This window comes from Schistocerca piceifrons, chromosome 11 (genome assembly GCF_021461385.2).
Source record: "Schistocerca piceifrons isolate TAMUIC-IGC-003096 chromosome 11, iqSchPice1.1, whole genome shotgun sequence".
NCBI lineage: Eukaryota > Metazoa > Arthropoda > Insecta > Orthoptera > Acrididae > Schistocerca > Schistocerca piceifrons.
This window is the reverse complement of record NC_060148.1, coordinates 32,269,731-32,297,138: the sequence shown is the minus strand read 5'-3', so window position 1 is coordinate 32,297,138 and position 27,408 is coordinate 32,269,731. Positions and strand designations below refer to the sequence as shown.

General features: G+C 40.5%; 1 protein-coding gene across 1 annotated transcript in view; it reads right to left on the bottom strand.

The window, feature by feature from the left end:
* The window catches only part of LOC124720387 (protein DDI1 homolog 2), a 157,731-nt gene that overhangs the window by 76,738 nt on the left and 53,585 nt on the right, over positions 1–27,408 (bottom strand). Inside the window, exon 4 of the mRNA XM_047245722.1 lies at positions 15,722–15,849. Coding sequence (XP_047101678.1) covers positions 15,722–15,849 — 128 coding nt within the window. The remainder of the gene's footprint in view (positions 1–15,721; positions 15,850–27,408) is intronic.

Genomic DNA, 27,408 nt, shown 5'->3' with positions numbered 1-27,408 from the left:
GATCTCACCTGCATTTCGTGATTGTTCTTGGCTCATGAGCTCTGGACAGAGGGACCAATTAGCAATTGTGAAGGTAATAGCTCATGCAATCACCCCTCTTCAGTGCAGCCCATACAGGGGGTATGTGCGAGTCCTACCTGTCGACCAGGGATTGGGAATTACACGTTACACAGTCACCCATTATGCATCAAAACATGTGGGCCAGCATTCATAAGCACGCAGGGAGGAAGAAGAAAAAAACAGAAACATCAAATGCTGAAGCACAGGTCAGGAGGAGATGGAGAATGAAGAAAGAAAGAAAAACTGACAAGGGACTGTTCCGATGCTGGCCTATCAAAAGTTCCTCTAGGGAAGGGAAAAAGAATAACAGTAGGATAGATGTGCAGCTTGGAAAGGGAAGAGGTGTTGCAAAGACTGTGGCCCTGTGGTAGCCAAGCACAAACTCACCGAAGAGTGATCCCTTGCGACAGGAGGGGGGGCACCCAGAATGCATTGGAATTGTTTCTGTATATGTTGTTATCAGGTCTGGCAAAGTATACAAAGTATGTGAACAGTGTGTCAGATGTTGAGTGATCACTAAAGCACTTGGAAATGCTGAGTACTCATCAGAGACCGCATTATTTGCACCTGATAAGAATTTGGGAGGAAGCTCATTACGGTCCTCCATCTATCCGATTCGTGAAATAGCCAGATTTGTGGGACATTCTCATGTGATAGTGGCCAGATGTCGGACTGCACGGGAACTTGAGGTCGGGCATACTTGTCGTCAAGGTTGCAGTCCGACCACCACGACGAAAGATCGCCACATTGTGCCCCGAGCACACTCTGACGCCTTCACATCTACACCTGGTATCGACGAAAAACGAACAGACTTTCTGCAACATTCTGCATCATCCTATACTATCGGTCAGGACCAGCAGCAGCCAACTACGGAATTACATTCCACACGTAGGTGGTTGTTAACACCACGATACAAATGGTCACATTTGGGAGTCGTGCTGCAACCGGGAAGCACAGAGCTGACAAACAGTGCCGCCTCGTGTTCCGCAATGCTCCTCGTTACCCTACGTGACCACCTCCAGTGATTACAGTGCTGATCTCGGGGTAGGTCCCAATATCTTTCAACATTTTGGAGAAGCACAGCAGTGTAACTTCTGATGTCACGGTGTGGTGAGCCATCAGGTATGACTGCAGGTCACCCTTGGTAGTGAGTGGTGGAACTCTGATGGCAACTCTGTACATTACAGAAACCTGTAACCTTACACGTTACTTCTCTTAGGCTGGTATTAAACTATCATATTTCATTGAGAAAGAAATATGGTCAAATACTCATCAAATTTCTTTGACAAAGGTATCTGACATGGCACTAAAAAGGGGTATTACATTGTCATCATAAGATGACGGACAACAACAACTTGTTACTATGTGCTTCAGTTGCTTGAATCACATTTGGAAAAGAAGTGAATTTTTTACGAGAGCTGGAAGTGGAGGACATCAAGTCTTACGTAAAATACTTATGAAAGGATGACAGTGCATTTAAGTATTTGCTCAGTAAAGTGGCTCTTCGTATTACAAAACAGAATACTCAGTGCACAAGGCACGCTCACCGTAACACTGTGATTCCTTGCTACAGGAGAGAGCTATTCTAGCTTACAACAAAGCACTCCAATACCACAGAGCACATTAACTAAAATAATTCAAGAAACATATGAAGCAATTTATAAAGCAAAAAAGGAGGAATATCTGAAGGTAAATAAATGTTCTATACACACAATATGTGTGATAACAACTATTTTTATTTTTGAATAATTTAATTATAGAATTAGTGTTAGAACAACTACAAACTTAATAAAAACACAAAACAGATGAAGCATTGCTAACTTGTGGAATCCAGAGTTTAAAAATTAAGAAAGTATATTGGAGAGCTAAGAATTTTTTTATTTTTTTATTTTGGAGTGTGACCAGCTCCTCTACAGCTTGCTGAATAGCTGCCTGGATGTTTCCAGATGTCGAGGTGGATGGCTGTAGCTGTGATTGTGGATATGAAGTCGCTTGCAGCATATCTCACTTCCCCATCAGCACATTATTAACAGCGTTTGTTGTGCCCCTTGCTCACCCCCCATCCGAGACAAAGCAAGGTTATTAAAAAAAAGAGTCAAAGGAAGACACCAACTAAACTTTGCAGTCACATTTACAAACACACTACAGACAAGGATCTAGAGCGAGGCTCTAGATTTGATCATATTTCTTTGACGAAAGTCAATTTGACAATGTTTCCTATTAGACTATTAAATTTCTTACAAGGGGAGGCCGCCAATTGTGAAATTCAGATTCGATTCATACTGCGCATAATAAAAGCTCATGGCCAGAGGTGTAATGTGGCAAAGCACCAAGATGCACTTCGCAGCCGTTGTCGAGAAAATCGACAGTTAAAAGAAACCGTTGCGGTGAAATACTCTCTACGATTAGTAATTTTCTGCAGTGTGGTGGTGCAGCGGTAAGCGCTCGGATTCGTAATCCGAAGGTCGCCGGATCGAATCGCGCTCCATGCAACTTCTTTTTTTTTTTTGTAATTCATTTATATATATATATATATAAAAAAATTCCCACCAATCAGCTGCAACAGTTATGCATATAATAAGTTGTTGAAAGTCGTTTGTCGTGGAAAAACTAGCGACTTCGAACATCATTATGTTTTCCGCAAACAAAGTTGTATTTCACAAATGTTATTAATTGTCTTCATAATGTTAACCACATATAGTTAACGGAAGACGTAGAAACGAATACGTATAGCGTAAGTCAAACGTTCGAATTAGAATAGAGACCCCACGAACACAAACTTGCTGTGGCAGGTATGAAATATAAACTCCGTTACTCGCTCGTTACACTTGAAGGACAGATGTTGAATGGGCCAAAACGAACTGCCCCATAACAGCGTAGTTGCCTGCTAACTTCGAAAGAAGGTAGATGCGGTCCCTAGCGCAACTTATAACATCGTCGAAAATCAGTGCGGCCGGGACAGCTTTGGTACACCCTGTTAAACAAACAGAAAAATGGAGGCGGTACGATTGGAGAGCGATCCGCGCATACACAAATGTTCGATATGTGCTCCTTTAGTGATTCGGCAGACATCAAGCTGATAATCAAGTTCCTCCCACACTCGGCGCAGCATGTCCCCATCAATGCGTTCGAAAGCACCGTTGATGCGAGCTCGCAGTTCTGGCACATTGTGTCTGTTCACTTCATCATTAAGAAAAAAATGTTGCTTCATCACTGAAAACAAGTTTCACACTGAACGCATCCTCTTTCATGAGCTGTTGCAACCGCGCCGAAAATTCAAAGCGTTTGACTTTGTCATCGAGTGTCAGGGCTTGTAGCAATTGTAAACAGTAAGGCTTCTGCTTTAGCCTTTTCCGTAAGATTTTCCAAACCGTCGGCTGTGGTACGTTTAGCTCCCTGCTTGCTTTATTCGTCGACTTCCGCGGGCTACGCGTGAAACTTGCCCGCACGCGTTCAACCGTTTCTTCGCTCACTGCAGGCCGACCCGTTGATTTCCCCTTACAGAGGCATCCAGAAGCTTTAAACTGCGCATACCATCGCCGAATGGAGTTAGCAGTTGGTGGATCTTTGTTGAACTTCGTCCCGAAGTGTCGTTGCACTGTTATGACTGACTGATGTGAGTGCATTTCAAGCACGACATACGCTTTCTCGGCTCCTGTCGCCATTTTGTCTCACTGCGCTCTCGAGCGTTCTGGCGGCAGAAACCTGAAGTGCGGCTTCAGCCGAACAACACTTTATGAGTTTTTCTACGTATCTGTAGTGTGTCGTGACCATATGTCAATGAATGGAGCTACAGTGAATTTATGAAATCGCTTCAATCATTTGTAATAGCCCTGTATATATAAATTGCAAAAAACTAATAATAAAAAAATATTGCATGGCGCGAGATTCGATCCGGCGACCTTCGGATTACAAACCCCAGCGCTTACCGCTGCGCTATGATTGTAGAAAATCATTAATCGTAGAGAGTATTTCACCGCAACGGTTTCTTTTAACTGTCGATTTTCTCGACAATGGCTGAGAAGTGCATCTTGGTGCTTTGCCACATTACACCTCTGGCCATGAGCTTTTATTATGCGCAGTATGAATCGAATCTGAATTTCACAATTGGCGGCCTCCCCTTGTTAGATGTAAATATTTGACATATCAAGTTTGACAAAGAAATATGATAGTGTAATACCGGCCTTATACCAGGATCAGTGTGCGCCTCCAGGTCATAAAGGGTGCAACCTCATACCGGTAAGTGGGCTAATACTGCCAAGTTCTTTGTAAATTTAATTCAATTTTGTAATCACTGAAATAACACTACACACCCTCCCAATTTGTGGGGTTTCATTTGTTTTCCTCATCACCTTGCAAGAGATTCACTTTTTTGAGCAGGCAGAGTATAAACAAAACCAATGGACAACATCTGTAGATTTATAGTGGACACATTATTTTACGTCACTAAATTACTATATAAACAACTTTTGGTTGCTAGTATCATCCATCGGCAAGAAGACATGAGGATATGTATCACTCCTCTGGAGTGGTATGTTATCACCAGTGTCTGTATCTGTGTTGTATTCCAATCAGCACTGTCTAAAGCAATCGTGGACAAACTTTAGTTACATGTAGGCCCGATTCACATACTTACACAAGGCCACAGGCCACCGCATCACGTGGTGTGACAGCAGCACTTCTATCGTAAAACATACGAACTACAGCATCTGTGTTATTAATGTTTCTGAGGTGACGCAGGGATATGAACAGCACGCCTTTCCCAACACACCACATCAAGTCCTCAAAACAAGTGTTTTTGGGAGTACATTGATTAATGTTCATTCCACCATCTAATAATTACATTTATTTACATATCATGAGCAATGTTTATTTACTTCCTACATTTTAAAATAACTATCTTAAACTTCTGTTGCAAAAATGTGTAGAATTGTTAGTAAAGAAACAATATCCATGATACATACACAAGTGTAAACATCTGGAAGTGGAAGATAGGCATTTTGAAATGTCTTTATGTAAAAATAACTGCCTATAAAAGCAATTTGTTGCAGCTAATTCATTACAAATTACCATCAATTTAAATGGCTTCCACAATGAACAAGAGTTATTTACTAATGCTAATTCGAGAAAGTATAGAAAAACAAAAAATATGACAATGAGAGAATTAAGTTTGTAACGTCATGAGTCAATACACAATAGCATTTCTTGCACTACTCTGCGGTACGGCTCGTAGCTTTGGAGCCGTTGGCGGTGATAAAACAGCCGCTTGTATCTTAGCGTGACTCATTCGCACCTGTCGCTAGCCTAGCCGTGGGAAGCGGTACCTGTGTCAATTCGAGTGACAGTATATTCGAGCTCCTAAGAATCTAAATAAACTGTATTAAATATTATTCAATTTAGTTAAAAGTCAACATACTACCCTTTGTTATTAAAAAGAAGATTGTGTAAAAATCTCAGCTTTCTAGCTGGCATTCTTTCAGAGTTAGAGAAAATTACCTAACACACCCCAAACCGACGCTTAGAGAATTAAATTCAGCTAGGAACAATAACAGTTTACCTTCTGTTATCATCTGAAAACATAACCAGAACTCCCAATGGGCAGAATTATTTAATTAAGATTTAATTTAAAAACTTAAACTACTTTACATTTTCATAATATAAAAATCAGACAAAATTATTAAATGAAAGTGCTGGCAGGTCGACAGACACACAAACAAACACAAACATACACACAAAATTCAAGCTATCGCAACAAACTGTTGCCTCATCAGGAAAGAGGGAAGGAGAGGGAAAGACGAAAGGATGTGGGTTTTAAGGGAGAGGGTAAGGAGTCATTCCAATCCCGGGATATGTGTGTGTGTGCGCGAGTGTATACCCGTCCTTTTTTCCCCCTAAGGTAAGTCTTTCCGCTCCCGGGATTGGAATGACTCCTTACCCTCTCCCTTAAAACCCACATCCTTTCATCTTTCCCTCTCCTTCCCTCTTTCCTGATGAGGCAACAGTTTGTTGCGAAAGCTTGAATTTTGTGTGTATGTTTGTGTTTGTTTGTGTGTCTGTCGACCTGCCAGCACTTTCATTTGGTAAGTCACATCATCTTTGTTTTTAGATATATATTTCCTACGTGGAATGTTTCCCTCTATTATAGACAAAATTATTAGTTGCATTTAATATTGTTATGGAAGTAAATGAGAGCGAGTGAGAGTGTGTATGTGGGACATACGTTAAATTTCAAGATTAAATTTATGTAATACTTTACATAATCATAGCACGCGAAAGATGTTTGTGCCCACTTCGCTGATGACGTATGTCTAAGTGTACTTGCTTTTGTAAGGAGGCAGCCAGAATAACAGTTGAAAGTTTAGTTTGTTTTCTGAAGTTATTTCAAGATTAGTTTTCTTTTCGTTTGGTTTTGTTAAGCATTTTATTAATATTTGCATCATGAAGTGATGTAAATGCATCTGTGAATGTTGATTGGCATAAGACAGTTTTAATGCGAAAAGGAACTCTAAGGATTGTTTTGACTGGCCGGTCATTTCGTACAACCAATCAGAGTTAAGCATTTCCCGCGCATTGCAAGTAGTTATAGGCTGTGGAAGGAGCAGCATTGGAGGAGTCGTCATCTAGCTATTGAACGTGCAGGTCATATTGGACGCGTGTGAACTTTCTGCCTTTGTAGAATTCTGCGTGGCATGTTTTGTATTCGTATCTGGAATATTTGGCGAGCAATTTCTTTAATAGAAATCCACTGAAAAGGCCTCAATGTGAAACTCAGATATAGTAGTGGAGTATTGACTATGAAATCGTGTAATTCTTCGGACTGGACTTAAGTACATGCTGACTTTCTGGGGGACAGTGATGTTCGCTAATTACACACGGGCTGGACAGTGTTTATTTTGAACTTAAAAAATAATAATAATAAAAGAACTCCTATGCAGAATGTTGACATTTTTCTAAAGAGATGAAGCAACCACCCTCAACCCAAAATCTGTTATAAGGTATTACAGGATAGCTTGCTACCAGAGTTTACGCAGTCTTCACAAACGTAAGTATTGATGGTGTTTTTCTTCAACGCTGCTTTTAACATCATCTGGACAGTATTTACGTATGCAGAGAAACAGGCTGGTGATCAGACGCCATACTAAGGTAGATAGAACTTGTGTAGTGCACAGTACGACGAGAGACAGTGATCAAACGCCCCACTAAACATGCCACACCGCAGGCAGTTCCAGTTGACTAGTAATTACGAGTAAATTTTGATGAGCAGGTCATCTGATTGTTTGAAATTGTGTGTGTTTATGTCCACAAATATCATTATCAATCATTTTTTTAATATTTGGCCAAAACTACTTTTGATAACTGACTGTACAGGAATGGATTGTTTCCATAACACTAAATAAATTAAGCCATAATTTCACTGTTCATTTTACAAAATTTAAAAGTCTAAATTGCTTGAACTTAACATATATTGGCAGTATTATACAAAAGTCGACTTGAAAAATCTGAACACCACCCTCAAGTGCTCAATATGCACTGGTGATACAGAGAATATTTTGGCTGACATAAATATTTCAAGTATCGACAATATGATAATATTCACTATCAGGCAGTCATTATGTTGACACATTGATTATAATAATAAGCATACGAGGGACCCATTAACATTTGTGTGACATTTCTACCATTGCAGATGACAGGCATGACTCATATGTCAAGAGCATTGCACAAAATGGCCAAAGCAGCTCAAATCCGTGACAGAGCATAAAATGCATCCTGAGTAGACTACAATGTGAGCGCTCTTTCTTCTGGAGGACTGCTCGAAACCAATTATGGGGTTTCAACCTTTATGTTCAGATGCTATAAATGTTGGTTTTTCTTTCTTTCGAGCTATGTTCTGACAGTTATAGGTTCAGTATGGTCTTGTATATGTTAAAATATGCATATATACTGTATTCTTCCAAGGCAGTATCCCATGGGCAAGGAGATTGTGGCTTACTGACATATTTTCCTTCCACACTGTCAAACCCTATATACTCAAATTCTGCTGTGCAAAGAATTTTTTGTCAAGATCAGTGGCCAATTCTCTGTTCCTTGAACGACCAAGTTCCTCATAAGTTTCTATTGACAATATAAGTATCCTGAAGTTAGCACAACTTTTGCGAAACTTTTCTCCATATGCAGTCATTTGGAGTTTTTGGCACTGCATTATAGTATACTGTATATTAAACTTGTCCTCAGGTTCCTGTACTGAGTAATGCTTAGGGACCCAAAAAAATTGATATTTGTGATAAATGCGAATATGGATATGAATTCTTCCTCAAGATTCAGAAATGTGAATTTACAAAATAAATGATTTTCAGAGGAAAAATTACTTTATTTCATTAATGACACTTTGAAACAGTTTTCTTTTCCAACCAAGAGAAGAGAGGGAGCTGTGTCATTTTTTCACAAAACAAGTTTTCAGTACTATTGAGTTCTTAGCACTGTTGCACGTCCCTATGCTTCATCCAGATCCAAACAATGGATAAATTATTTCAAAAGTGTGTTAGTAGATGGTGTATGCCGTTTGTGCCAAGCTGCATTTCACTCTGGAGCTCCAAAATTTAAAAGATATCACACAAGTTTTCTGTGGACTATCGTTCTACTAGTGAAAAACCTAATGTTGCAGAAAAAAAAAAAAAAAAAAAAAAAAAAAACCTAGTGCCTCAGAATTAATGGCACTTTAAACAATAAGTATCTTCCTGCTATGTTGTGGAAAATTGACATTTTTGAGATCATAGTTGCATACAAAATAAGCATTGATTCTCACAAAGAAGAAAATGGCAACTAGCTGCTGCTAATAATGCTGTTCATTTACATAGATATTCAAACTGACAGGTTCAAGTTTATTTTACATCTTTTGTTGTTTAAATTAGTTGTTGCAGAAAAATAACAGCCAACAACTAATCGAAACAACAACAACTATGATTGTAAACAGCAAAGCATCTAATGTACACCACAGCAAATGTTATATAAACATGAACAGCAATCTGAAAATGAACCTGTCAGCTTGAAATTAGCAACAGCATCGTCTGTGCAAATAAATAGCATTATTGGCAGTGGCTTGTTGCTACTTTCTTCTTTCTAACTTGTATAAACTCTCTCATTGATGAGAACTAGTCAGTTTCCTGGCATGGCACTTTGAACTTTCTTAATGAAGTGTTTACTTTCTAATTTGTCTCACTATTTTTTGTGGTGATGTGGTCACCAGCATAGTCTGCAGCTCGTGGTCTTGTGGCAGCGTTCTCGCTTCCCGCACATGGCGTCCCGGGTTTGATTCCCGGCGGGGTCAGAGATTTTCTCTGCCTCGTGATGACTGGGTGTTGTGTGTTCATCATCATTGACTCACAAGTCGCCGAAGTGGCGTCAACTAAAAAGGACTTGCAATACGGCGGCCGAACTTCCCCACGTAGGGCCTTCCGGTCAACAATGCCATACGATCATTTCATTTCACCAGCATAATTCTGTGGCATCAGACTACCTTCTCAGTTTTTTTTATACAAATCAGTTACGAACAAACAGAGATACATTATTTTTTAATTCTTCTGGCAACTGTCTGATTTGGCACTTAGAAAGTTTCTCATTTCCACTTTTCAAATAGTCAGTTATTGGTATCATAAAAGGTCTGGGGAAGCCCAATTTGGAAAGAGAATGTGTGTATGAACGTTTTTGCAAAATAAAAAGCTCACCGATGCATTTATGCAGTGACGTATTAGTGCATTCTTAAGTTACACTCTGGTGCCGTCAAAAAATGGGCAGTTGAGCTGTCTATATAAGATAAATGCCATGTACGGCACTCTAGGACTCGCCCATGGACATAGCATATCAGAACAAAGAAATGCGTACACTTTTCTTCTAACTAAAGCTGGAATTTTGCAAAATTGGGGGTACTTAAATGCAACAGTTTTAGGTCGGGGGTTCTGAACTACGGTTGCATTAAGATACTTGTACAGATTGGGCCTGAACTACCTTATTTATGACAACACCATGCTCAGCAAGCAAATTTCAAGCTTTCGCAACCCAAGGTTGCTTCATCAGGAAAGAGGGAAAGACAAAAGGATGTGGGTTTTAAGGGAGAGGGTAAGGAGTCACTCCAATCCTGGAAGCGGAAAGACTTACCTTAGGGGGAAAAAAAGGACAAGTATACACTTGCGCACACACGCACATATCCAGATCAACGCAAAAATTCCACATTTTTACATTTCTTCCTAGTAAGGTTTACCTCGATTCTAAGTTCTTGCTCATCGTCTCGCTTGACTTTGTCCCATTTTCTTCCTATTGAAATTTGATGTAACTGAACAAGTTATAAGTGGTCCAAAAGGCAGATGGTTCGCATCAAGGGTAGTGGCAGAATTAAGGGAATATTTAAGGCCGTTGTGGAGAGGGGAGATTTGAGAGAGGAAATGCACGTGATCCACAATCGATGTTGTCATCGTGACTTGCAACATTTAATTTCACTGTACAATTATGATACAACTACTGCTAGGTTGCAGCAGAAATGGGGAAACAAGACACTCGACACGAATTGTTCCAGACCAACCCGATATGTGACAAAGGGGTCCAGCCGCAACCTTTTCTTGTGCCACCTATATCTCAGTCTCATCTTTTTCAGATATTTCTGATGTCCTGTATTCCGCAACAATATCAGTCATCAACCTCTTAAATTCAAACACTGAGTCTCAAAGAATATGCTCGGGCATAGTTGAGGAAAGGTTGCCCATTTCCACCTAGTGAACACTTATTGGCTGGTGACTTGCTAAGTCACCCAACAGCCAGCGGAGCCACCACACCAAGCCACGTAAAATCAGCACACGTACAGGATGTGTGGACAGGGTGAGTGGCCTTTCAGCGACAGGAGTGCAGGTAGGGGTGAAAGTATTTTCTGGTGCAGATGATGACCTATGACAGACACGTTTCGTGGAAACAGAGCAAGGGTTTTGCGATAGCACATTTTAAAGATTTTTGTGTTCAAATCAGACATGATACAGCTGCAACAATTACATACACTACTCATGTATATACACTGCACGACACACTGTAGTTCGTGAACACTGGCAGCAGTGATAGAGGGCATGAAGCGAAACTGTAGCACCTGAGCTTTCTGTCAAATTTACATTTTACACAATACACAGAAATTCACTAAGCCTACTTCTAATAAGCATGTAACATCCATTGGGGAAGCAAACTCATTTTATCAAATCTCCGTTTCTCTCATCAAGCCTAAAATAACACTTTAACGGTGGTGAGCATATGAAGTGCAGCACATAGGGAAAGCATTAAACAATAACAGCAATGGTGACAAAGTATGTCAAAATATGCTCCCGATTTAACCACTTAGCTGCTGTGATGTTTTAGGTTCAATTAAACATGTCCATCAATTTTTGCTTTTTTTTCTGGGTGAACACAAAGGATGATCTCTCAAAAACATGTTTTGAATGAATAGGAAAACATGCTCTATTACCTTTTACCCACATACCACTTCCAATTTTTTGACGAGTTTTTACTTGCTGTAGTGCTGAGTTTCTTGAGAGGAGGATATAAGATGAGCATCAACAAAAGCAAAACGAGGATAATGGAATGTAGTCGAATCAAATAGGGTGATGCTGCAGGAATTAGATTAGGAAATGAGACACTTAAAAGTAGTAAAGGAGTTTTGCTATTTGGGGAGCAAACTAACTCACGATCGCCGAAGCAGAGAGGATATAAAACGTAGACTGGCAATGGCAAGGAAAGCGTTTCTGAAGTAGAGAAATTTGTTAACATCGAGTACAGATTTAAGTGTCAGGAAGTCGTTTCTGAAAGTATTTGTATGGAGTGTAGCCATGTATGGAAGTGAAACATGGACGATAAATAGTTTAGACAAGAAGAGAATAGAAGCTTTCGAAATGTGGTGCTACAGAAGAATACTGAAGATTAGATGGGTAGATCACATAACTAATGAGGTGGTGTTGAATAGAATTGGGGAGAAGAGGAGTTTGTGGCACAACTTGACTAGAAGAAGGGATCGGTTGGTTGGACATGTTCTGAGACATCAAGAGATCACCAATTTAGTATTGTAGGGCAGCATGGAGGGTAAAAATTGTAGAGGGAGACCAAGAGATGAATACACTAAGCAGATTCGGAAGGATGTAGGTTGCAGTAAGTACTGGGAGATGAAGAAGCTTGCACAGGATAGAGTAGCATGGAGAGCTGCATCAAACCAGTCCCTGGACTGAAGACCACAACAACAACAATACTTGCTGTATCACAATTGTGGTTTTTTAAGAACTGATGACATTCATTACCACAAATTATTGGATAAAAATTGTACTGTACATTTAATTTCCTTCACTTAAACAGATTTTATACAAAGTACTGGAGAGGATTGCAATTTTTAATCATATCTGTCAATAACATGTGCTTTTGCTGACATTTTGGGGGTTTTAACATTTTCCTCAACTTTGCATTTGTTAAGTCTGGGCCACATGAAAATATAAAATAGGGATTTCACTGTATTATTTTATTATTTCACTCTACTACTACTACTACTGCTAATACTTTTTTCTACAATCAGTGCTTTTTTAATTTGTTATTTTTAATTTTAATGTATTTTCTTTTTGTGAACAATTTCAATCATGTATGGAGTGTGATAAACTTTTAAATTTATATGTCTAATTATTTACAAAAGTAGATGCTAATATTGCCCAGTATATATGCTAATTTTGCCATAAATAGGTGCTAATTTTCCCGAAACTAGATGCTAATTTTCAGATCTCTAGTAATGCTCTATTTTCAACAACCAGTCACCAACCCTAAACAATGCAGTTCCACCAGGACAGTTGTTTGTTATCAAATATAAGCAGTATACAAATGTGTACCTCCCACGCAATGCCAATTCAAGACCACTTACAGCCTGAAATATTCATTTCAGACCATCACTTTCTCAGTTCGTGGTACCTAGTTTCAATTCTTTATGGTTTATGTCATTAGGACCATAAACAGTTGGATCATACTGTATGCATTACCTGCCATGTCCACACGCCTTGACAAGGAAGATCACACACTAGGAGTAAGGACGACAAAGAAGCCAATCCATCTCCTGGAACACAGCAGTGTCACATTTTCTATTCTCGCAGAAGGTGCAACTGGATAACAAAAAAGTCTTCTGTGACAAGATAGGTTCTGTTTCCATGGAGGTGACCACTGTACCAAGCTCACACCTGTTTCATCAGAAGATTTCCCCTGATATCTCAAAGTTGAGATTGCAAGTTTCCTGAATCAAATTTTGTGGTATGTGAAAGCAAGATTCACTTTAATTGTTTTTATGGCCACAGAAGACATTTTTCTGAGCTTCTGTGTCACTAATTAGTGACTATTCCAAGTACCACCAGGATTTATAGTTTTATCAACAAGTCTGTAACTCACAAGCTCTTGCTACCAATTCTGACTGATATGGTGTACTTGAAGAAACTTGTCAACTCTCTCACTTATCGAACTGGCGTCACTGTCAACACAGTATGTGTGGAATTTCTCCTGGGGATGAACAATTTTGCATTATTATTTCCATGATTAATCAAATTTCTGGCTGGAATTACTCCCTTTGTCAGAAAAGTTCCAGGACAAGTTTTTTAATGGCTCTGTGCACTATGGGACTTAACTTCTGAGGCCATCAGTCCCCTAGAACTTAAACTACTTAAACCTAACTAACCTAAGGACATCACACAGATCCATGCCCGAGGCAGGATTCGAACCTGCGACCGTGGCGGTCGCGCGGTTCCAGAACCGCTCAGCCACCCCGGCTGGCAAGGTGGTGTTTTCTTTTTCTTTTCTTTTTTTTTTTTTTTTTGAATAGAAAACCGAAAACCGCACGTACCAAGTAATGATTGTAGATCCCACCAGAATAGCCCCCATGGCTATTTACATACAGATGCCAATGTTTTTGGACATCTCAGAAGCAAGCAGAGAAATTTTTAGCTGTGATGCTTGTGAGCTCATTTGTCATAGCCTGATGGATATCTGTGATATCTTGATTTAGCTTTCCTTTCAGTCAACTTTTCACCCCCAAAAACAAGAAAAAAATTGCAAGGCGAGAGGTCGGGCAAATATGTTGGGTGTGGCATGGTAGTAACAGAATATCTGCCCAGGTACTTGGTAAGACACAAAGCAATATGGAGTCTTGCATTGTCACACAGTAAGAAACGGTCCTGAGAAAGCCACATATCAGGGCGGCAATGTCGTATTGCCCGTTCCAAAAGTTTCAAGAATTCAATGTAAGAAGTTTGGTTTATTTCTTGACCTGGAGGAGCATACTCATGGTGAACCAATCCTTTACTATCAAAGAATGTGATCAAGATTGTCTTTGTTCTTAATGGTTGTCATATGACTTTCTTCAAGGCTGGTGATCCAGAAATCCACCACTTCGCGTGAGGGTCATATTGGTAGCATGAACTTTCATCCCCAGCAATAGTCTTTGACAGAAATGTGGGATCACATCTGGCTCTCTCCAGCAGTTCAGCGGAAAGTCTTCGTCTTTTCTCTTTCTGTTTGTCTATTAGTGTGTGAGGGACAAGTTTTGCATTAAGTTTCCACTTCCCTAAATCTTAGCATTAAATGTTGTGACACACATCACAATTCAAATTAAGTTCTTTTGATACTGCACGCACAGTTACATGACAGTCTTCTTGCAATAACTGCCTTCCATGCTCCACATTTGCACTGGAGACAGGTGACCAGTTCTGGGATCGCCTCGCACTGAATCTCTGCCTTCACAAGATCTTTTGTGCCACTCAAAAACACAACTTCTTAAAAGTGCCTCACCCTCATATGCTTGCTGAATCATTGCCCATATTTCACTAAGGGTTTTCCCGAGCCCGATGCAGAACTTAATGTTCACTCTTTGCTCACAATCAGCATCCACTGTGTCACTGTGACTATTGTGCCAAGAACCCAAAGAGTGTTTTGCTAAGCACAGCCCTGCCATCAAGTGAGTTTGAACAGAAACACGACTAAGGTCATTTCGAGGGCGCGCAGGTACCAGATAACATAAGAATTCCTTGTTCCTTTTTAGTATTTAGCACTCCGTCTTCAGGCCAAGAGTGGCCTACCGGGACCATCCGACCGCCGTGTCATCCTCGTAGGAGGATGCGGATGGGAGGGGTGTGGGGTCAGCACACCGCTCTCCCGGTCGTTATGACGGTATTCTTGACCGAAGCCGCTAGTATTCGGTCGAGTAGCTTCTCAATTGGCATCACGAGGCTGAGTGCACCCCGAAAAATGGCAACAGCGCATGGCGGCTGGATGGTCACCCATCCAAGTACCGGTCAAGCCCGACAGTGCTTAACTTTGGTGATCTCACGGGAACCGGTGTATCCACTGCGGCAAGGCCGTCGTCTTCCTTTTTAGTATTGCAAATTCAGAAATAATAAGACTTGTCCTGGAACTTTTCTGACAAAGGGAATATTTATTTCGGTTTTTAGCAGATCTTCCTGATCCGCAGCTCAGGGGAGAGGTCTACCATTAAAAAGGGCCAAGCAAAGTACCTCGACCTAAAAAGGTAACTACATTTTTTAAAAGAGAATTTTTTGCTCTTTACCTAGAGCGCACAGTGTCTGACGACTTCCCCACTGCCTGGCAGACCCGGACTCACCATGTGGATGCGGCCGATTATCCGCTGCACTCCTACGCCCTTGGCGACGCCAGCCCAGCGCGTGTCCACCAGCCGCATTATGTTGCAACGCTCTGCGCACGCCGCTGACATTATCGTTGTCTGTGCACCTGTTGGCACGGCAGCGAGAAATCACTGTCAGAAGACCCATAAACAATTTTTTCTTCGAAATTTGAGAGAGTGAAAGAGCAATGTCAAAGACAATAAAAGAATGACAACGTACAATTGAAACATAAAATAATGGACTACTGCCAAACATTCTCTGGCTAAAATGCTGATTATAAATTTACTAAAATACGTCTTCCAACTTCTTTCCAATAACAATACAGAGAGAGTAGGATATACAATGACCCATTATACTTCTGGAATCAAAACTGAAGTATGAGGCACTCACACAGATCTTGAGCACTAAATTATCATGGATGATTCAGTCACTACACAGATTAGAACACGTATCAGCACGTATCAGTTACATTCTATTTTCATACTATGCTTTCTTCCACTCTCTCATGACATATGAGGTAACTGTCCCACTGCACAAACAATTTTCATGTGGGGAAGAAACACAGTGAGGATTACAGGCATTAGAAACAGAAGTTCAAGCTGACTACACCTACATACATATTTTGAGCTCAAACATAATAATGACAAGAAATGGTTCAAATGGCTCTGAGCACTATGGGACATCTATGGTCATCAGTCATTACTTAAACCTAACTAACCTAAGGACTTCACACACATCCATGCCCGTGGCAGAATTCGAACCTGCGACCGTAGCGGTCATGCGGTTCCAGACTGAAGCGCCTAGAACCGCACGGCCACACCGGCTGGCTAATAATGACATCCTCTATGACAACCAGCACGGATCCCAAAAACACTGCTCATGCGAAACACAAATAACAGTTTTCTTTGGATCAAAGCAGTCAGGTAGAAGTAATATTTCTTGAAACTTCCTGGCAGATTAAAACTGTGTGCAGGTCCAAGACTCAAACTTGGGACCTTTGCCTTTCACGGACAAGTGCTCTACCATCTGAGCTACCGAAGCACGACTCACGCCCCGTCCTCACAGCTTTACTTCTGCCAGTACCTCATCTCCTACCTTCCGAACTTTACAGAAGCTCTCCTGCGAACCTTGTAGAACTAGCACTCCTGAAAGAAAGGATATTGCGAAGACATGGCTTAGCCAATGCCTAGGGAAGTTTCCAGAATGAGATTTTCACTCTGCAGCAGAGTGTGCACTGATATGAAACTTCCTGGCAGATTAAAACTGTGTGCCGGACCGAGACTCAAACTCGGGACCTTTGCCTTTCGCGGGCAAGTGCTCTACCAACTGAGCTACCCATGCACAACTCATGCCCCGTCCTAACAGCTTTAATTCCGCCAGTACCTTGTCTCCTACCTTCCAATCCTCACAGAAGCTCTCCTGTGAACCTAGCAGTCCTGAAAGAAAGGATATTGCGGACACATGGCTTAGCCAATGCCTGGGGGATGTTTCCAGAATGAGATTTTCACTCTGCAGCAGAGTGTGCACTGATATGAAACTTCCTGGCAGATTAGAACTGTGTGCCGGACCGAGCCACCACCAGACTGCACAGTACCTTGTTGACAACCTGGGTGTACGGCTGAGTGGGGTCTCCGCCACACTTGCATTTGAGTATAAATGGCAGCTCAGTCAATGCACTGTCCTTTTATACCGTGTATGCGATACTACCACTAACTGTAGATGTACATATCGCTATCCAATGACATTTGTCACCGCAGTGTATTTTGTACATATACCATACATTTTTAATGTCTGACAAACACTATGTACGGCCATTACATTAACACCAGTCAAACACCATTAATTAAATAATCTGACTTTGATGTACAAAGCAATTTCAAATGTCTGATTACTTTAGAAATGAATTACGGCATTAAGTATTTGATGTTAAGCATGTAAAAGGGAAAAAGTTTAGATAAGTTTACAGAAGTTTACTCACCATATGGTGAGTAGCAATCCACCCTTCTCATAATATTGCCATTATTCCATTTCCACGTTTTGATAAAGTTCAAAACTGCTATAATTATCAAACACTGGGTGAATATAATCTGCGTAATTTGTGCCCCGTTTTAAGTAAAAGCTAGTTTTTCACACACGAGAATGTTTATGATGTCATCTGACCTGAACTAGGTGTCAGATAAAGATATAACTAAGATGGTAAATGTCCGCCCCCGGTAGCTGAGTGGTCAGCGTGACAGACTGTCAATCCTAAGGGTCCAGGTTCGATTCCTGGCTGGGTCGGAGATTTTCTCCGCTCAGGGACTGGATGTCGTGTTGTCCTAAGCATCATAATTTCATCCCCATCGACGCCCAAGTCGCCGGAGTGGCATCAAATCGAAAGACTTGCACCAGGCGAACAGTCTGCCCGACGGGAGGCCCTAGTCACACGACCTAGACTAGATGGTAAATGAACACTATCTGCAAAATGTGTTGAGAATGAAGTTATGCATGGTGAGGCAATTTTACTGCAGAAAAAGTGATAGTGTAGTAAGCGATAAACTTATTTCCTTTCATATTTTGTGTGTGTGTGTGTGTGTGTGTGTGTGTGTGTGTGTGTGTGTGTGTGTGTGTGTGTTTGTTGAGGGGTAGGGGAGGGGGGGAATGAGGGGGTCAACAAGAAAACGTTTCATGAAGTTTTGAAATTATATGTGAAGTTTGTCTGTAGTTGCTAAGTGCTCTCATCCTAAAATACAGTATGAATAAATATAGTCTGGGTATTTGTGTGCCTTCAGTTATGCTGCCTTAAGACAAACACGCAGTTTAATGACTAAACTTTATCATAAAATATTACCTACTAATGAGGAGCTACAAAAATATTATATATTTTTAAATTCTGTCAATAATTACACAAAAGATTGAAAATCAAATAACTATTGTTGATGAAAGCTACTAAATAGACAACCTGTGACTGGGACCCTGTACCATGCACTGTGTTAGCTGTTTAATAATGCAGATGCTGTACCACACAGTCATGTGAATCACAGTTTACTTAAAAATGAAAGAAAAATTTGAATTACCCACGTGTGATGTATAAATTACTGACACTGCTGACGATGATGAAGTCAGTGTTATTTTAGAAATAGAGCCGATATTCTGAAGAGTGAAGTCAAATGGGCTCATGAAAATATGGATAAAAATAAAACTAGTGGACATGATGGAATTCCAGCAGAATTGTTCAAAGTCACTGGAAAGGATGCAATTAAAGTGCTGCATTCAATCTGCCTCCCAAGGAAGGGAATTTCTACAGAATGCTCAGATCACTGAACTACTGCACTTATCTCACACGCTATCAAATCATGCTGGAAATCTTACAAAATAGACTTCGCCAGTATCTAGAGCGAGGACTACTGGAAGAACAAGCTGGATTTCGTAAAGGAAGAGGAACCAGAGATCAAATTGCCAACATTCAGTGGATTATGGAAAAAGCAAGAGAATTATCTCTACTTTATTCATTATGCCAGAGACATTGACTGTGTCGATCACAATAAATTACAGGAGGTACTAAAAAATATGGGAGTACCAGATCACCTCATTCATCTCATACGGATTTTATACTCTACCAAGAAGCCACAGTGAGAAGTGTGTGTGGAACAAATAAATGGTTCATGATTCAGAAAGGGGTTCGGTAAGGCTGCCTATTATCACCTTACTTGTTCAATCTGTATGCAGAGGAATGCCAGGCTAGATGAAGAAGAAACTGGAATTAAAGTAGCTGGGATAAATATAAACAACCTTAAGAGACACAGATGATACTATACTGTTGGCAGAAAGTGAAGAAGAGTTAAAGACACTCTTGCTGAAGGTGTAATAAGAAAGTGAAAAAGCTGGTGTTAGGCTGAATGTTAAGAAAACAAAAACTACGGTAACTACATCTGTCATTTCATGGCATGTAGGAGGACAAACAATAGAGGTAGTGTCTACATTCAATTATCTCGGTTCCCAGATTTGTGCTGATGGTGACTGCAGGCACAAAATCAGGAGATGCCTGCTGCTGAGCAGAAATGCAATGTCAAACTTTGACAAGGTTTTAAGGAGTAGATATATAACTTTGGCAACAAAGATCAGTACTGTAAGGGCTATGGTTTTTACAGCTGTGATGTACAGGTGTGAGACCTGGACAATTAGAAAGGTGGAATGGCGAAGAATAAACTCCTTCAAATTGTGGTGTTGGAGGAAACTTATTAGAGTCCCATGGAATGCAAATAGAATGAATAGGTCAATATTACAGCAAATAAAACCAGAGTGCTTCCTGGAAGGTCTGGTGCCAAAACAAAAGCTGACCTACTTTGGACACCTCATGAGTAGACATATTTCAATGGATAAAACAATAATGCTGGGGAAGACTGAAAGCACTAGAAGAGGATGTCAGAGGTTGAGATGGAACGATGGCATCGCAGAAGTAATGTGTTCCAACCTGGAGAGCCTATGAGGGAAACTGCAGAAAAGAAGAAATTGGCATGCTTTGGTTCATGGTGTCACAGATATTGAGAACCCGTTAAATGAATAGAGAGATGATGATGATGATGATGATGATGATGATGATTGGTTTATGGGGTGCTTCGCTGTGCGATTATCAGCGCCCGTACAAATTATGAACCTTTGCTCAGCCCAATCTCGCCACTTTCGTGATGATGATGACGAAATGATGAGGACAACACAAACACCCAGTCATCTCGAGGCAGGTGAAAATCCCTGACCTCTCCAGGAATCGAACCTGGGACCCCGTGCTCGGGAAGCGAGAACAAAATTAAGAGAGGGGACAGGCGAAAGGGGAGATGGAAGATATAAATACTTATGCTGAATAAAACAACTGTGCTCTTCAGTGAGAAGACTGGTTCAATGCAGCTCTTCACGCACCCCTATCCTGTGCAAGCCTCTTCACCCCTGCATACCTTATTTACTCGAATCTTAGCCGCCCTTTTTTTTCCTGTTTTTGTTATCCAAAAAACTGCGTGCGGCTTAGAATCGAGTGCAAAGTTAGCGGAAGTTCTGAAAAATGTTGGTAGGTGCCGCCACAACTAACTTCTACCGTCGAATATATGTAGCAATATACAGGCACGCTTTGCAGGCACAAAGATAAATACTGGCGCCAAAACATCTGCATCAGCAAATAAATTTAAAAAAAAAAAGGGTGGAAGATGAGCCTTTTTTTCTCCTCCCCGAGTTTCGACCACTGCATTTTCATACATTATCCAACGAAGTAAGCACAAATTCTGTATTGTTCATCTTTGAATGTAGCAGCACTTCAATGTACTACGAAAATCCGTCTGGCAAGACTGTTCGCGATTTTTGTCAGTATGGCCAACTCTATGTTCTGAATTTTTTCCCACTTGCGAGAAGAGATGATTGCTAGTAGGAACTTTCATGAATTGTGAATCACATGCAGTATTCTCTTCACCATAAGAATAATACTAATATAAACATTTTGCCATGTATTCTTTCGTGTTTGCTGCTATCTCATTTAAATCCGGTCTGCCAAATAAACTACAAAACTAGACTAAGACAATAGCAAATGCGGAAGAATATACATATCATGTCTATATTCGTATTATTCTTATCCCTAATAGTGATACAGTGATAAATGAAACACAGCAATTGACTAGGTTTTTAAATCTAAGATGACTGATTTCTGTGCAGAATGTAATGTACTAAAGAGGTATCTGCAAAGATTTTCAAACGGAGAAAAATTTTCGCTAAACTCTCATTCAGAAAATCTTCTATCATACGCAGTATATTATTTTGTTCTTGTTGGTCATTATCAAAGAAAGCAGCAGTGTAAGTAACAACAAATAGCAGTCTCTTGCCATTGTTTCCCTTATGAGACAATTCCTCTTTTTTTTTAATTGTAAGCCACGGTAGTGCGCACAAAAGCCAGACATGCCGCGAGCTGCAACAGGCCGTAAACACAGAATGCAACAAGCAATGCATGACACAGTATAGTAATACATTTTTAGCTTAGAGTGACGTAAACACCTATAACAAAGAGAATGGCACTTATCAGACCAAAGAAAAATAAGCAATCAATTCAAACCAGATGAAGCACGTGAAAAAGGAAGGGTACCCGCATAAACACAGACGGAGCGCCTGACGCATAACAATGGCTACCTGGTAAAGCTTAACTGTTAAGCTTAAGACTCGAACCAAACTACTGTAGCTGTATCGTCATTCATTCGAGCTAAATTGTGTCTCATATTACAATGGCCCAACTTTGTTTTGATTTGGAGGTGCGGCCTAAAACTTTTCTCTCCCCTTGAATTTCGAGTCTCAAATTATTTCAGGTGCGGTTAGATTCGGGAATTTTTTTCCCTTGATTTCAAGTCTCATTTTTCAGGTGCGGCTTAGATTCGAGTAAATATGGCTATTGCCACTTGCATCCACTAGAATACGCTTACTGTTGTCAAGAATTGGCCTCTATCCACAATCCCCCCCCCCCCCCCACCTTCCTTCATCACTAAATTAATTTGCCCCTCCCCCCACCCCCAAATAAAATCATGAAAGGAAAAAAGTTTAACACTTACTATATTTTCACTTTTTGTGCAGTAAAACTGCCTCACCAGGCATGATGTTTTACCGTATTTACTCGAATCTAAGCCGCACTTTTTTTCCGGTTTTTGTAATCCAAAAAACCGCCTGCGGCTTAGAATCGAGTGCAAAGTAAGCGGAAGTTCTGAAAAATGTTGGTAGGTGCCGCCACAACTAACTCCTGCCATCGAATATATGTAGCGCTACAACAGACATGTTTTGCAGGCACAAAGATAAATACTGGCACCAAAACCTCTTCGTTAGTAAATAAATTTTAAAAAAAAGGATGGAAAACGAGCTTTTTTCTCCGCCCCGAGTTTCGACCACTGCACTTTCATACATTATCCAACGAAGTAAATAGAAATTTCGTATTGTTCATCTTCTAGCAGCATTTCAATGTACTACGAAAATCCGACTGGCAAGACTGTTTGGGATGTTTGTCAATATGGGAAACTTTACGTCCTGAATTTTTTCCTACCTGTGAGAAGAGATGGTTGCTACTAGGAACTTTTATGAATTGTGAATCACATGCAGTATTCTCTTCACCATAGGAATAATATTAATATAAACATTTTGCCATGTATTCTTTCGTGTTTGATGCTGTCTCATTTAAATCCTGTCTGCCTAATAAACTATGAAACTAGAGCGAGAGCACAGCAAACACGGAAGAATACACAAATCATGTCATGTTTATATTCGTATTATTCTTATGCCTAATAGTGATACAGTCAGAAATGAAGCACGGCAATTGACTAGATTTTTAAATCTAAGATGACTAATTTCTGTGCAGAATATAATGTACTAAAGAGGCATCTGCAAACATTTTCAAACGGAGAAAAATGTTCGCTAAACTCTCGTTCAGAACATCTCCCATCATATGCAGTCTATTATTTGGTTCTTGTTGATCATTATCAAAGAAAGCAGCAGTGTAAGTAACCGCGCACAAGAGCAAGCCAAGCCGCGAGCGGCTACAGGCCGTAAACACCCATTATCAGAATGCGACAAACAATGCACGACACAGTACAGTAATGCATTTTCAGCTTAGAGTGACGTAAACACATAACGGCACTTATCAGATCAAAGAAAAATAAGCAATCAATTCAAACCAGACGAAGCACGTGAAGAAGGATGGGTACCCGTATAAATACGGACGGAGCGCCTGACGCATAGCAATGGCTACCTGGTAAAGCTTAACTGCTAAGCTTACGTCATTCATTCGACCTCAATTGTGTCTCTTATCATAATGGACCAACTTAGTTTCGATTTGGAGGTGCGGCCTAAAACTTTTATCTCCCCTTGAATTTCGAGTCTCAAATTTCACGTACGGCTTAGAATCGGGAAAATTTTTTTCCTTGATTTCGAGTCTCATTTTTCAGGTGCGGCTTAGATTCGAGTGCGGCTTAGATTAGAGTAAATACGGTAATTCATCTGTTCAAGTCTTTTCTTCTCATCCCATCTATCAAGCCTCCCCAGACCTCGGGTTCTGGGTGACTTCTCCAAACTCTACCCGTTGTCCTAAACCTCCTAGTTCCTTTCCCTTTATCCATATTCCTTTCCCTTCAGTCCTTCTGCCGAAAGAAGGGGCCATTGGCTCCAAATGCTTGCATAAGAGTAACCTTTTTTGGGTGTGTGTTCACCTGCTGCCACTTGAGTAGATTTCTTACATAACAAACACAGACAGATATTCTTCGTTATTTGTGAAAAACAAATATTATCCAAAGCATTATTGAATTACAGAAACGAAAACACTTATTTGTCATATGTAAATAAAAAGTGTTACAAATAAAACACAAATTTAAAATCCAATACCATTTATTGCTCTATTTCATTGTCAACTACTTTTAAAAAATGTGTTTTTTGTTTCTTTTACATATGTTTTCAGAAAAACTCCTTTTTCACACATCTCATGAAAAACCCAATTTTATTTTCGAAGATATGTCTAAAAAATAAGTTCTACACATGCAAAGAAAATATCAGTGCATTTTATATCCTGAAATCATCTTTATTTCATGATAACAATATATAACTTTCCACATGCAATCCTCTTCAATAAAAGCTGAAAAATTATCAATCCGCTGTAGTTTCTGGCAAATAATTTTTGGTGATTCCACAATAGCTTCACTTCTCAAATCATATTCCAAATAAAATCTTCTTTTTACATCATAATATCATTTGAAACTCTTGACCTGCTTTCTCTGATATTTCTTTGGGTAAAAAATGCGTAAGTTGATTGTAAGCCTCCCTTGGACATAGAGAGGAATACAGGTGAACTACTTGTTTTTAAATCATAGGTAAAACATTGATACAATATTTGCAGTTGGTGTAGAAAGGCAAAAAACATCTTCCAGTTGCCTCTAGAAACTTTCACAAAAGCTGCCATTGTGTTTGAATACTCTTAACTATTACGTACTCGAATCCAGTGTCTCTTAAGAAATTTTTCAATCTCACAGCTCTGTCACTGTATAGATGCATGTCGTTAGGAAAAAAGTTCGAACTGTGTTCACTCATTTTGTAGCACCATAAACATGAGAGACTGAATAATTATATCAACAATACACCCATACCTGATAGTGTTAGCGATCTTGGTAGCAGGTTTAGCTACTCGGGGAGGTCCAGTGTGGGCTGTAATGGTCGTATGCCAGCAGAACTTGGTAGATAAGCTAATGATTAATGTAAAAGCGATTTATGCTGGAAAGGAACCACCAAGTGCAAATCTGGCACTGTACATTATCTGCATAATGGTATGACATCCACACTGTCATTTGACAAGCCACAATGTGATTGAACAGCACGGCTGTCAAGAAGGGAGACCACACGCTGTTAGTGAAACTGTTTTATGTTAACGGCAGCAATTACAGTACTGCATTGTGGAAGTATTGCCAACTGAACGGTCTGAGGAGAGGCTTGATGCCATCAAATGGTTTAAAGACTGTGATAATGAAATTCAAAAACAACAGGTGCGCTTTATGCAGCAGCTGGATAAGGAAGGTGTCCTACCCAGGGAAAGTTATTAAAAAGGTTGCCCTTCCTGTAACTGACCATGCAGCACATGTCCCAATAGTGTTCATGCAATGTGCATGGTCAACAGTAAGGAAAGCTTTGTAGTCTATCTGAAACTGGTACCTGTACAAGATCCAGAAGGCGCAGCAACTGAAACCTCATGACCCGTAGCAATGTTCGGAAATTGCTCTTTGGTTTCTCGTAGAGATCCAAGTTGATAACATGTGGCTGGGCAATATTCTGTGGAGGGACAACTCACATCTTACACATTGAGGTACAGTGAATATACAGACCTGTTGAATTTGAGGTTTGGTTTAACTCGTTTGTTGTGCACGAAGGGCCATTGCACTCGCCATATGTGACTGTGTGGTATGGATTCATAAACACCTTTAGCCACGATCCATTCTTCTTTGAGGAGAACACACCCAGAGGGCCTGGCGGGTGTACCATGACGTCTACACATTATGGAGACCTCCTTGTACATCGTGTTTTATTCTGTATTGTGCAAAACCAACAAGGGTCCTACGCACTTTGTCAGAAACAGAGAACATGAAGCCAAAAACAGAGGAGTTAAAAGTGATTACACATTAATCCCAATCGGCGAAAAAGAAAAATGGAGTCGACAGTCTCTGCATCGTTTTCTGTAATGGAAGGTATCTCAGACAGTAAACATAAATTGGAATGTGAGTGGCTAAAAAAAGGGCATCCAGTCAGGAAATGGCAAACTGTCAAATGTTGACGGCAATGAGCACAAAGTGTTCGGGGGCACCACTTAACAAATGCCAATGGCTAACAATGTCTCTTATAAAGCTTGAGGAAGCCTACCCTGGTGACACCGAATGATGGAGGGAGAAGGCCAAGTGAGGAAGGAAGAGGCGAACTGCAACAGCTTGAAGCTTGGTAGTCACAGAGATGGGTTGGCTATGAATGAGCAGCACGACTCCCCCATGATATGGAAGGCTGTCCTCAGGAGAAGGTCAAAGCAGACCAGGAACAATTGCAGGAACTCAATACGGTCATGAGGATGCAATTTTGTTTCCTGGAGGCAGAGAACATGCAGATACTGAGATTCTAAGAGCAGACGTAAGTCCCCTTTGTTGGATCGAAGGCCACGAACATTCCAGGGGAGGAGAGTCATGACGAGGAAAGGGGAGGAGAGAAAAGATGAAGTCTTGTCACCTCGATGGGTGCCAAGTGCCAACCTGTGAAGACTCACTGCTACAGGGCATAGAGGCAGAACACGTTTCCATAAAGATCCCAGGCATGTTCCCCAAGGGAGGGGAAAAAGAACAGCAAGGGCATAGACATGCAACACGGAAGGGAAAAGATGCTGCAAAGGCAGGTTCCTCATAGTAGCCAAGAACGAACCTGCCAAAGAGTGGCGAGCTCTATTGGGAGTGGGGTCTGCTCCTGCTTTGGAAGAGCACAACTGTGTGGAAACCACTGTTTTCATGCAAGATGGGGCAATACTCAATGTTGCTTGTCCAGTGAAAGATCTGTTTAATGCAATCTTCCATTAATGTATTATTTCCAGAGGTTTCCAGTTGCATGGCGTGTAACATCACCTGATCTGAATCCGTGACATCTGGCTCTGGGGTTACCCAACAGAATGCCAGCGACGCATTCAATCTCTACCTGATATGAAGACTGGTGTACAGGAATATGTTGTCCAGATTCCACTGAAACAGTTGCAAGCATCTGTTGATCATGTCATCGTACATATGGAAACATTTCCATCCGTCTCTCTTGCACTCACAGCTCCAGATTTGCACCTGGTGACCAAAACAAACTAATTATTTTTACAAGGGTAAATTGGTTGTGCATGAACGTATTAAAATATCTCTCAAGCTTCGCTGCCATACAATAATTACAGTCCACCCTGGACCTCCGTGAGCAAGCTTTCCTCACATTTTTTTGGAATGGATTCATGTTACAGAGAATTATTAGTATGGCTTTTTATTGTCTATTGCTATTGATGCCCTAGTTTAATTCTGGTTTAAGATATAGCATACTTTGTGGTTAATGTGGAACATTAGTGTACATATGAAGAATTGCACAAATGTGTCAGTATGGTCCGTGGTGGCTTAACCACTGCTGGTTCCTT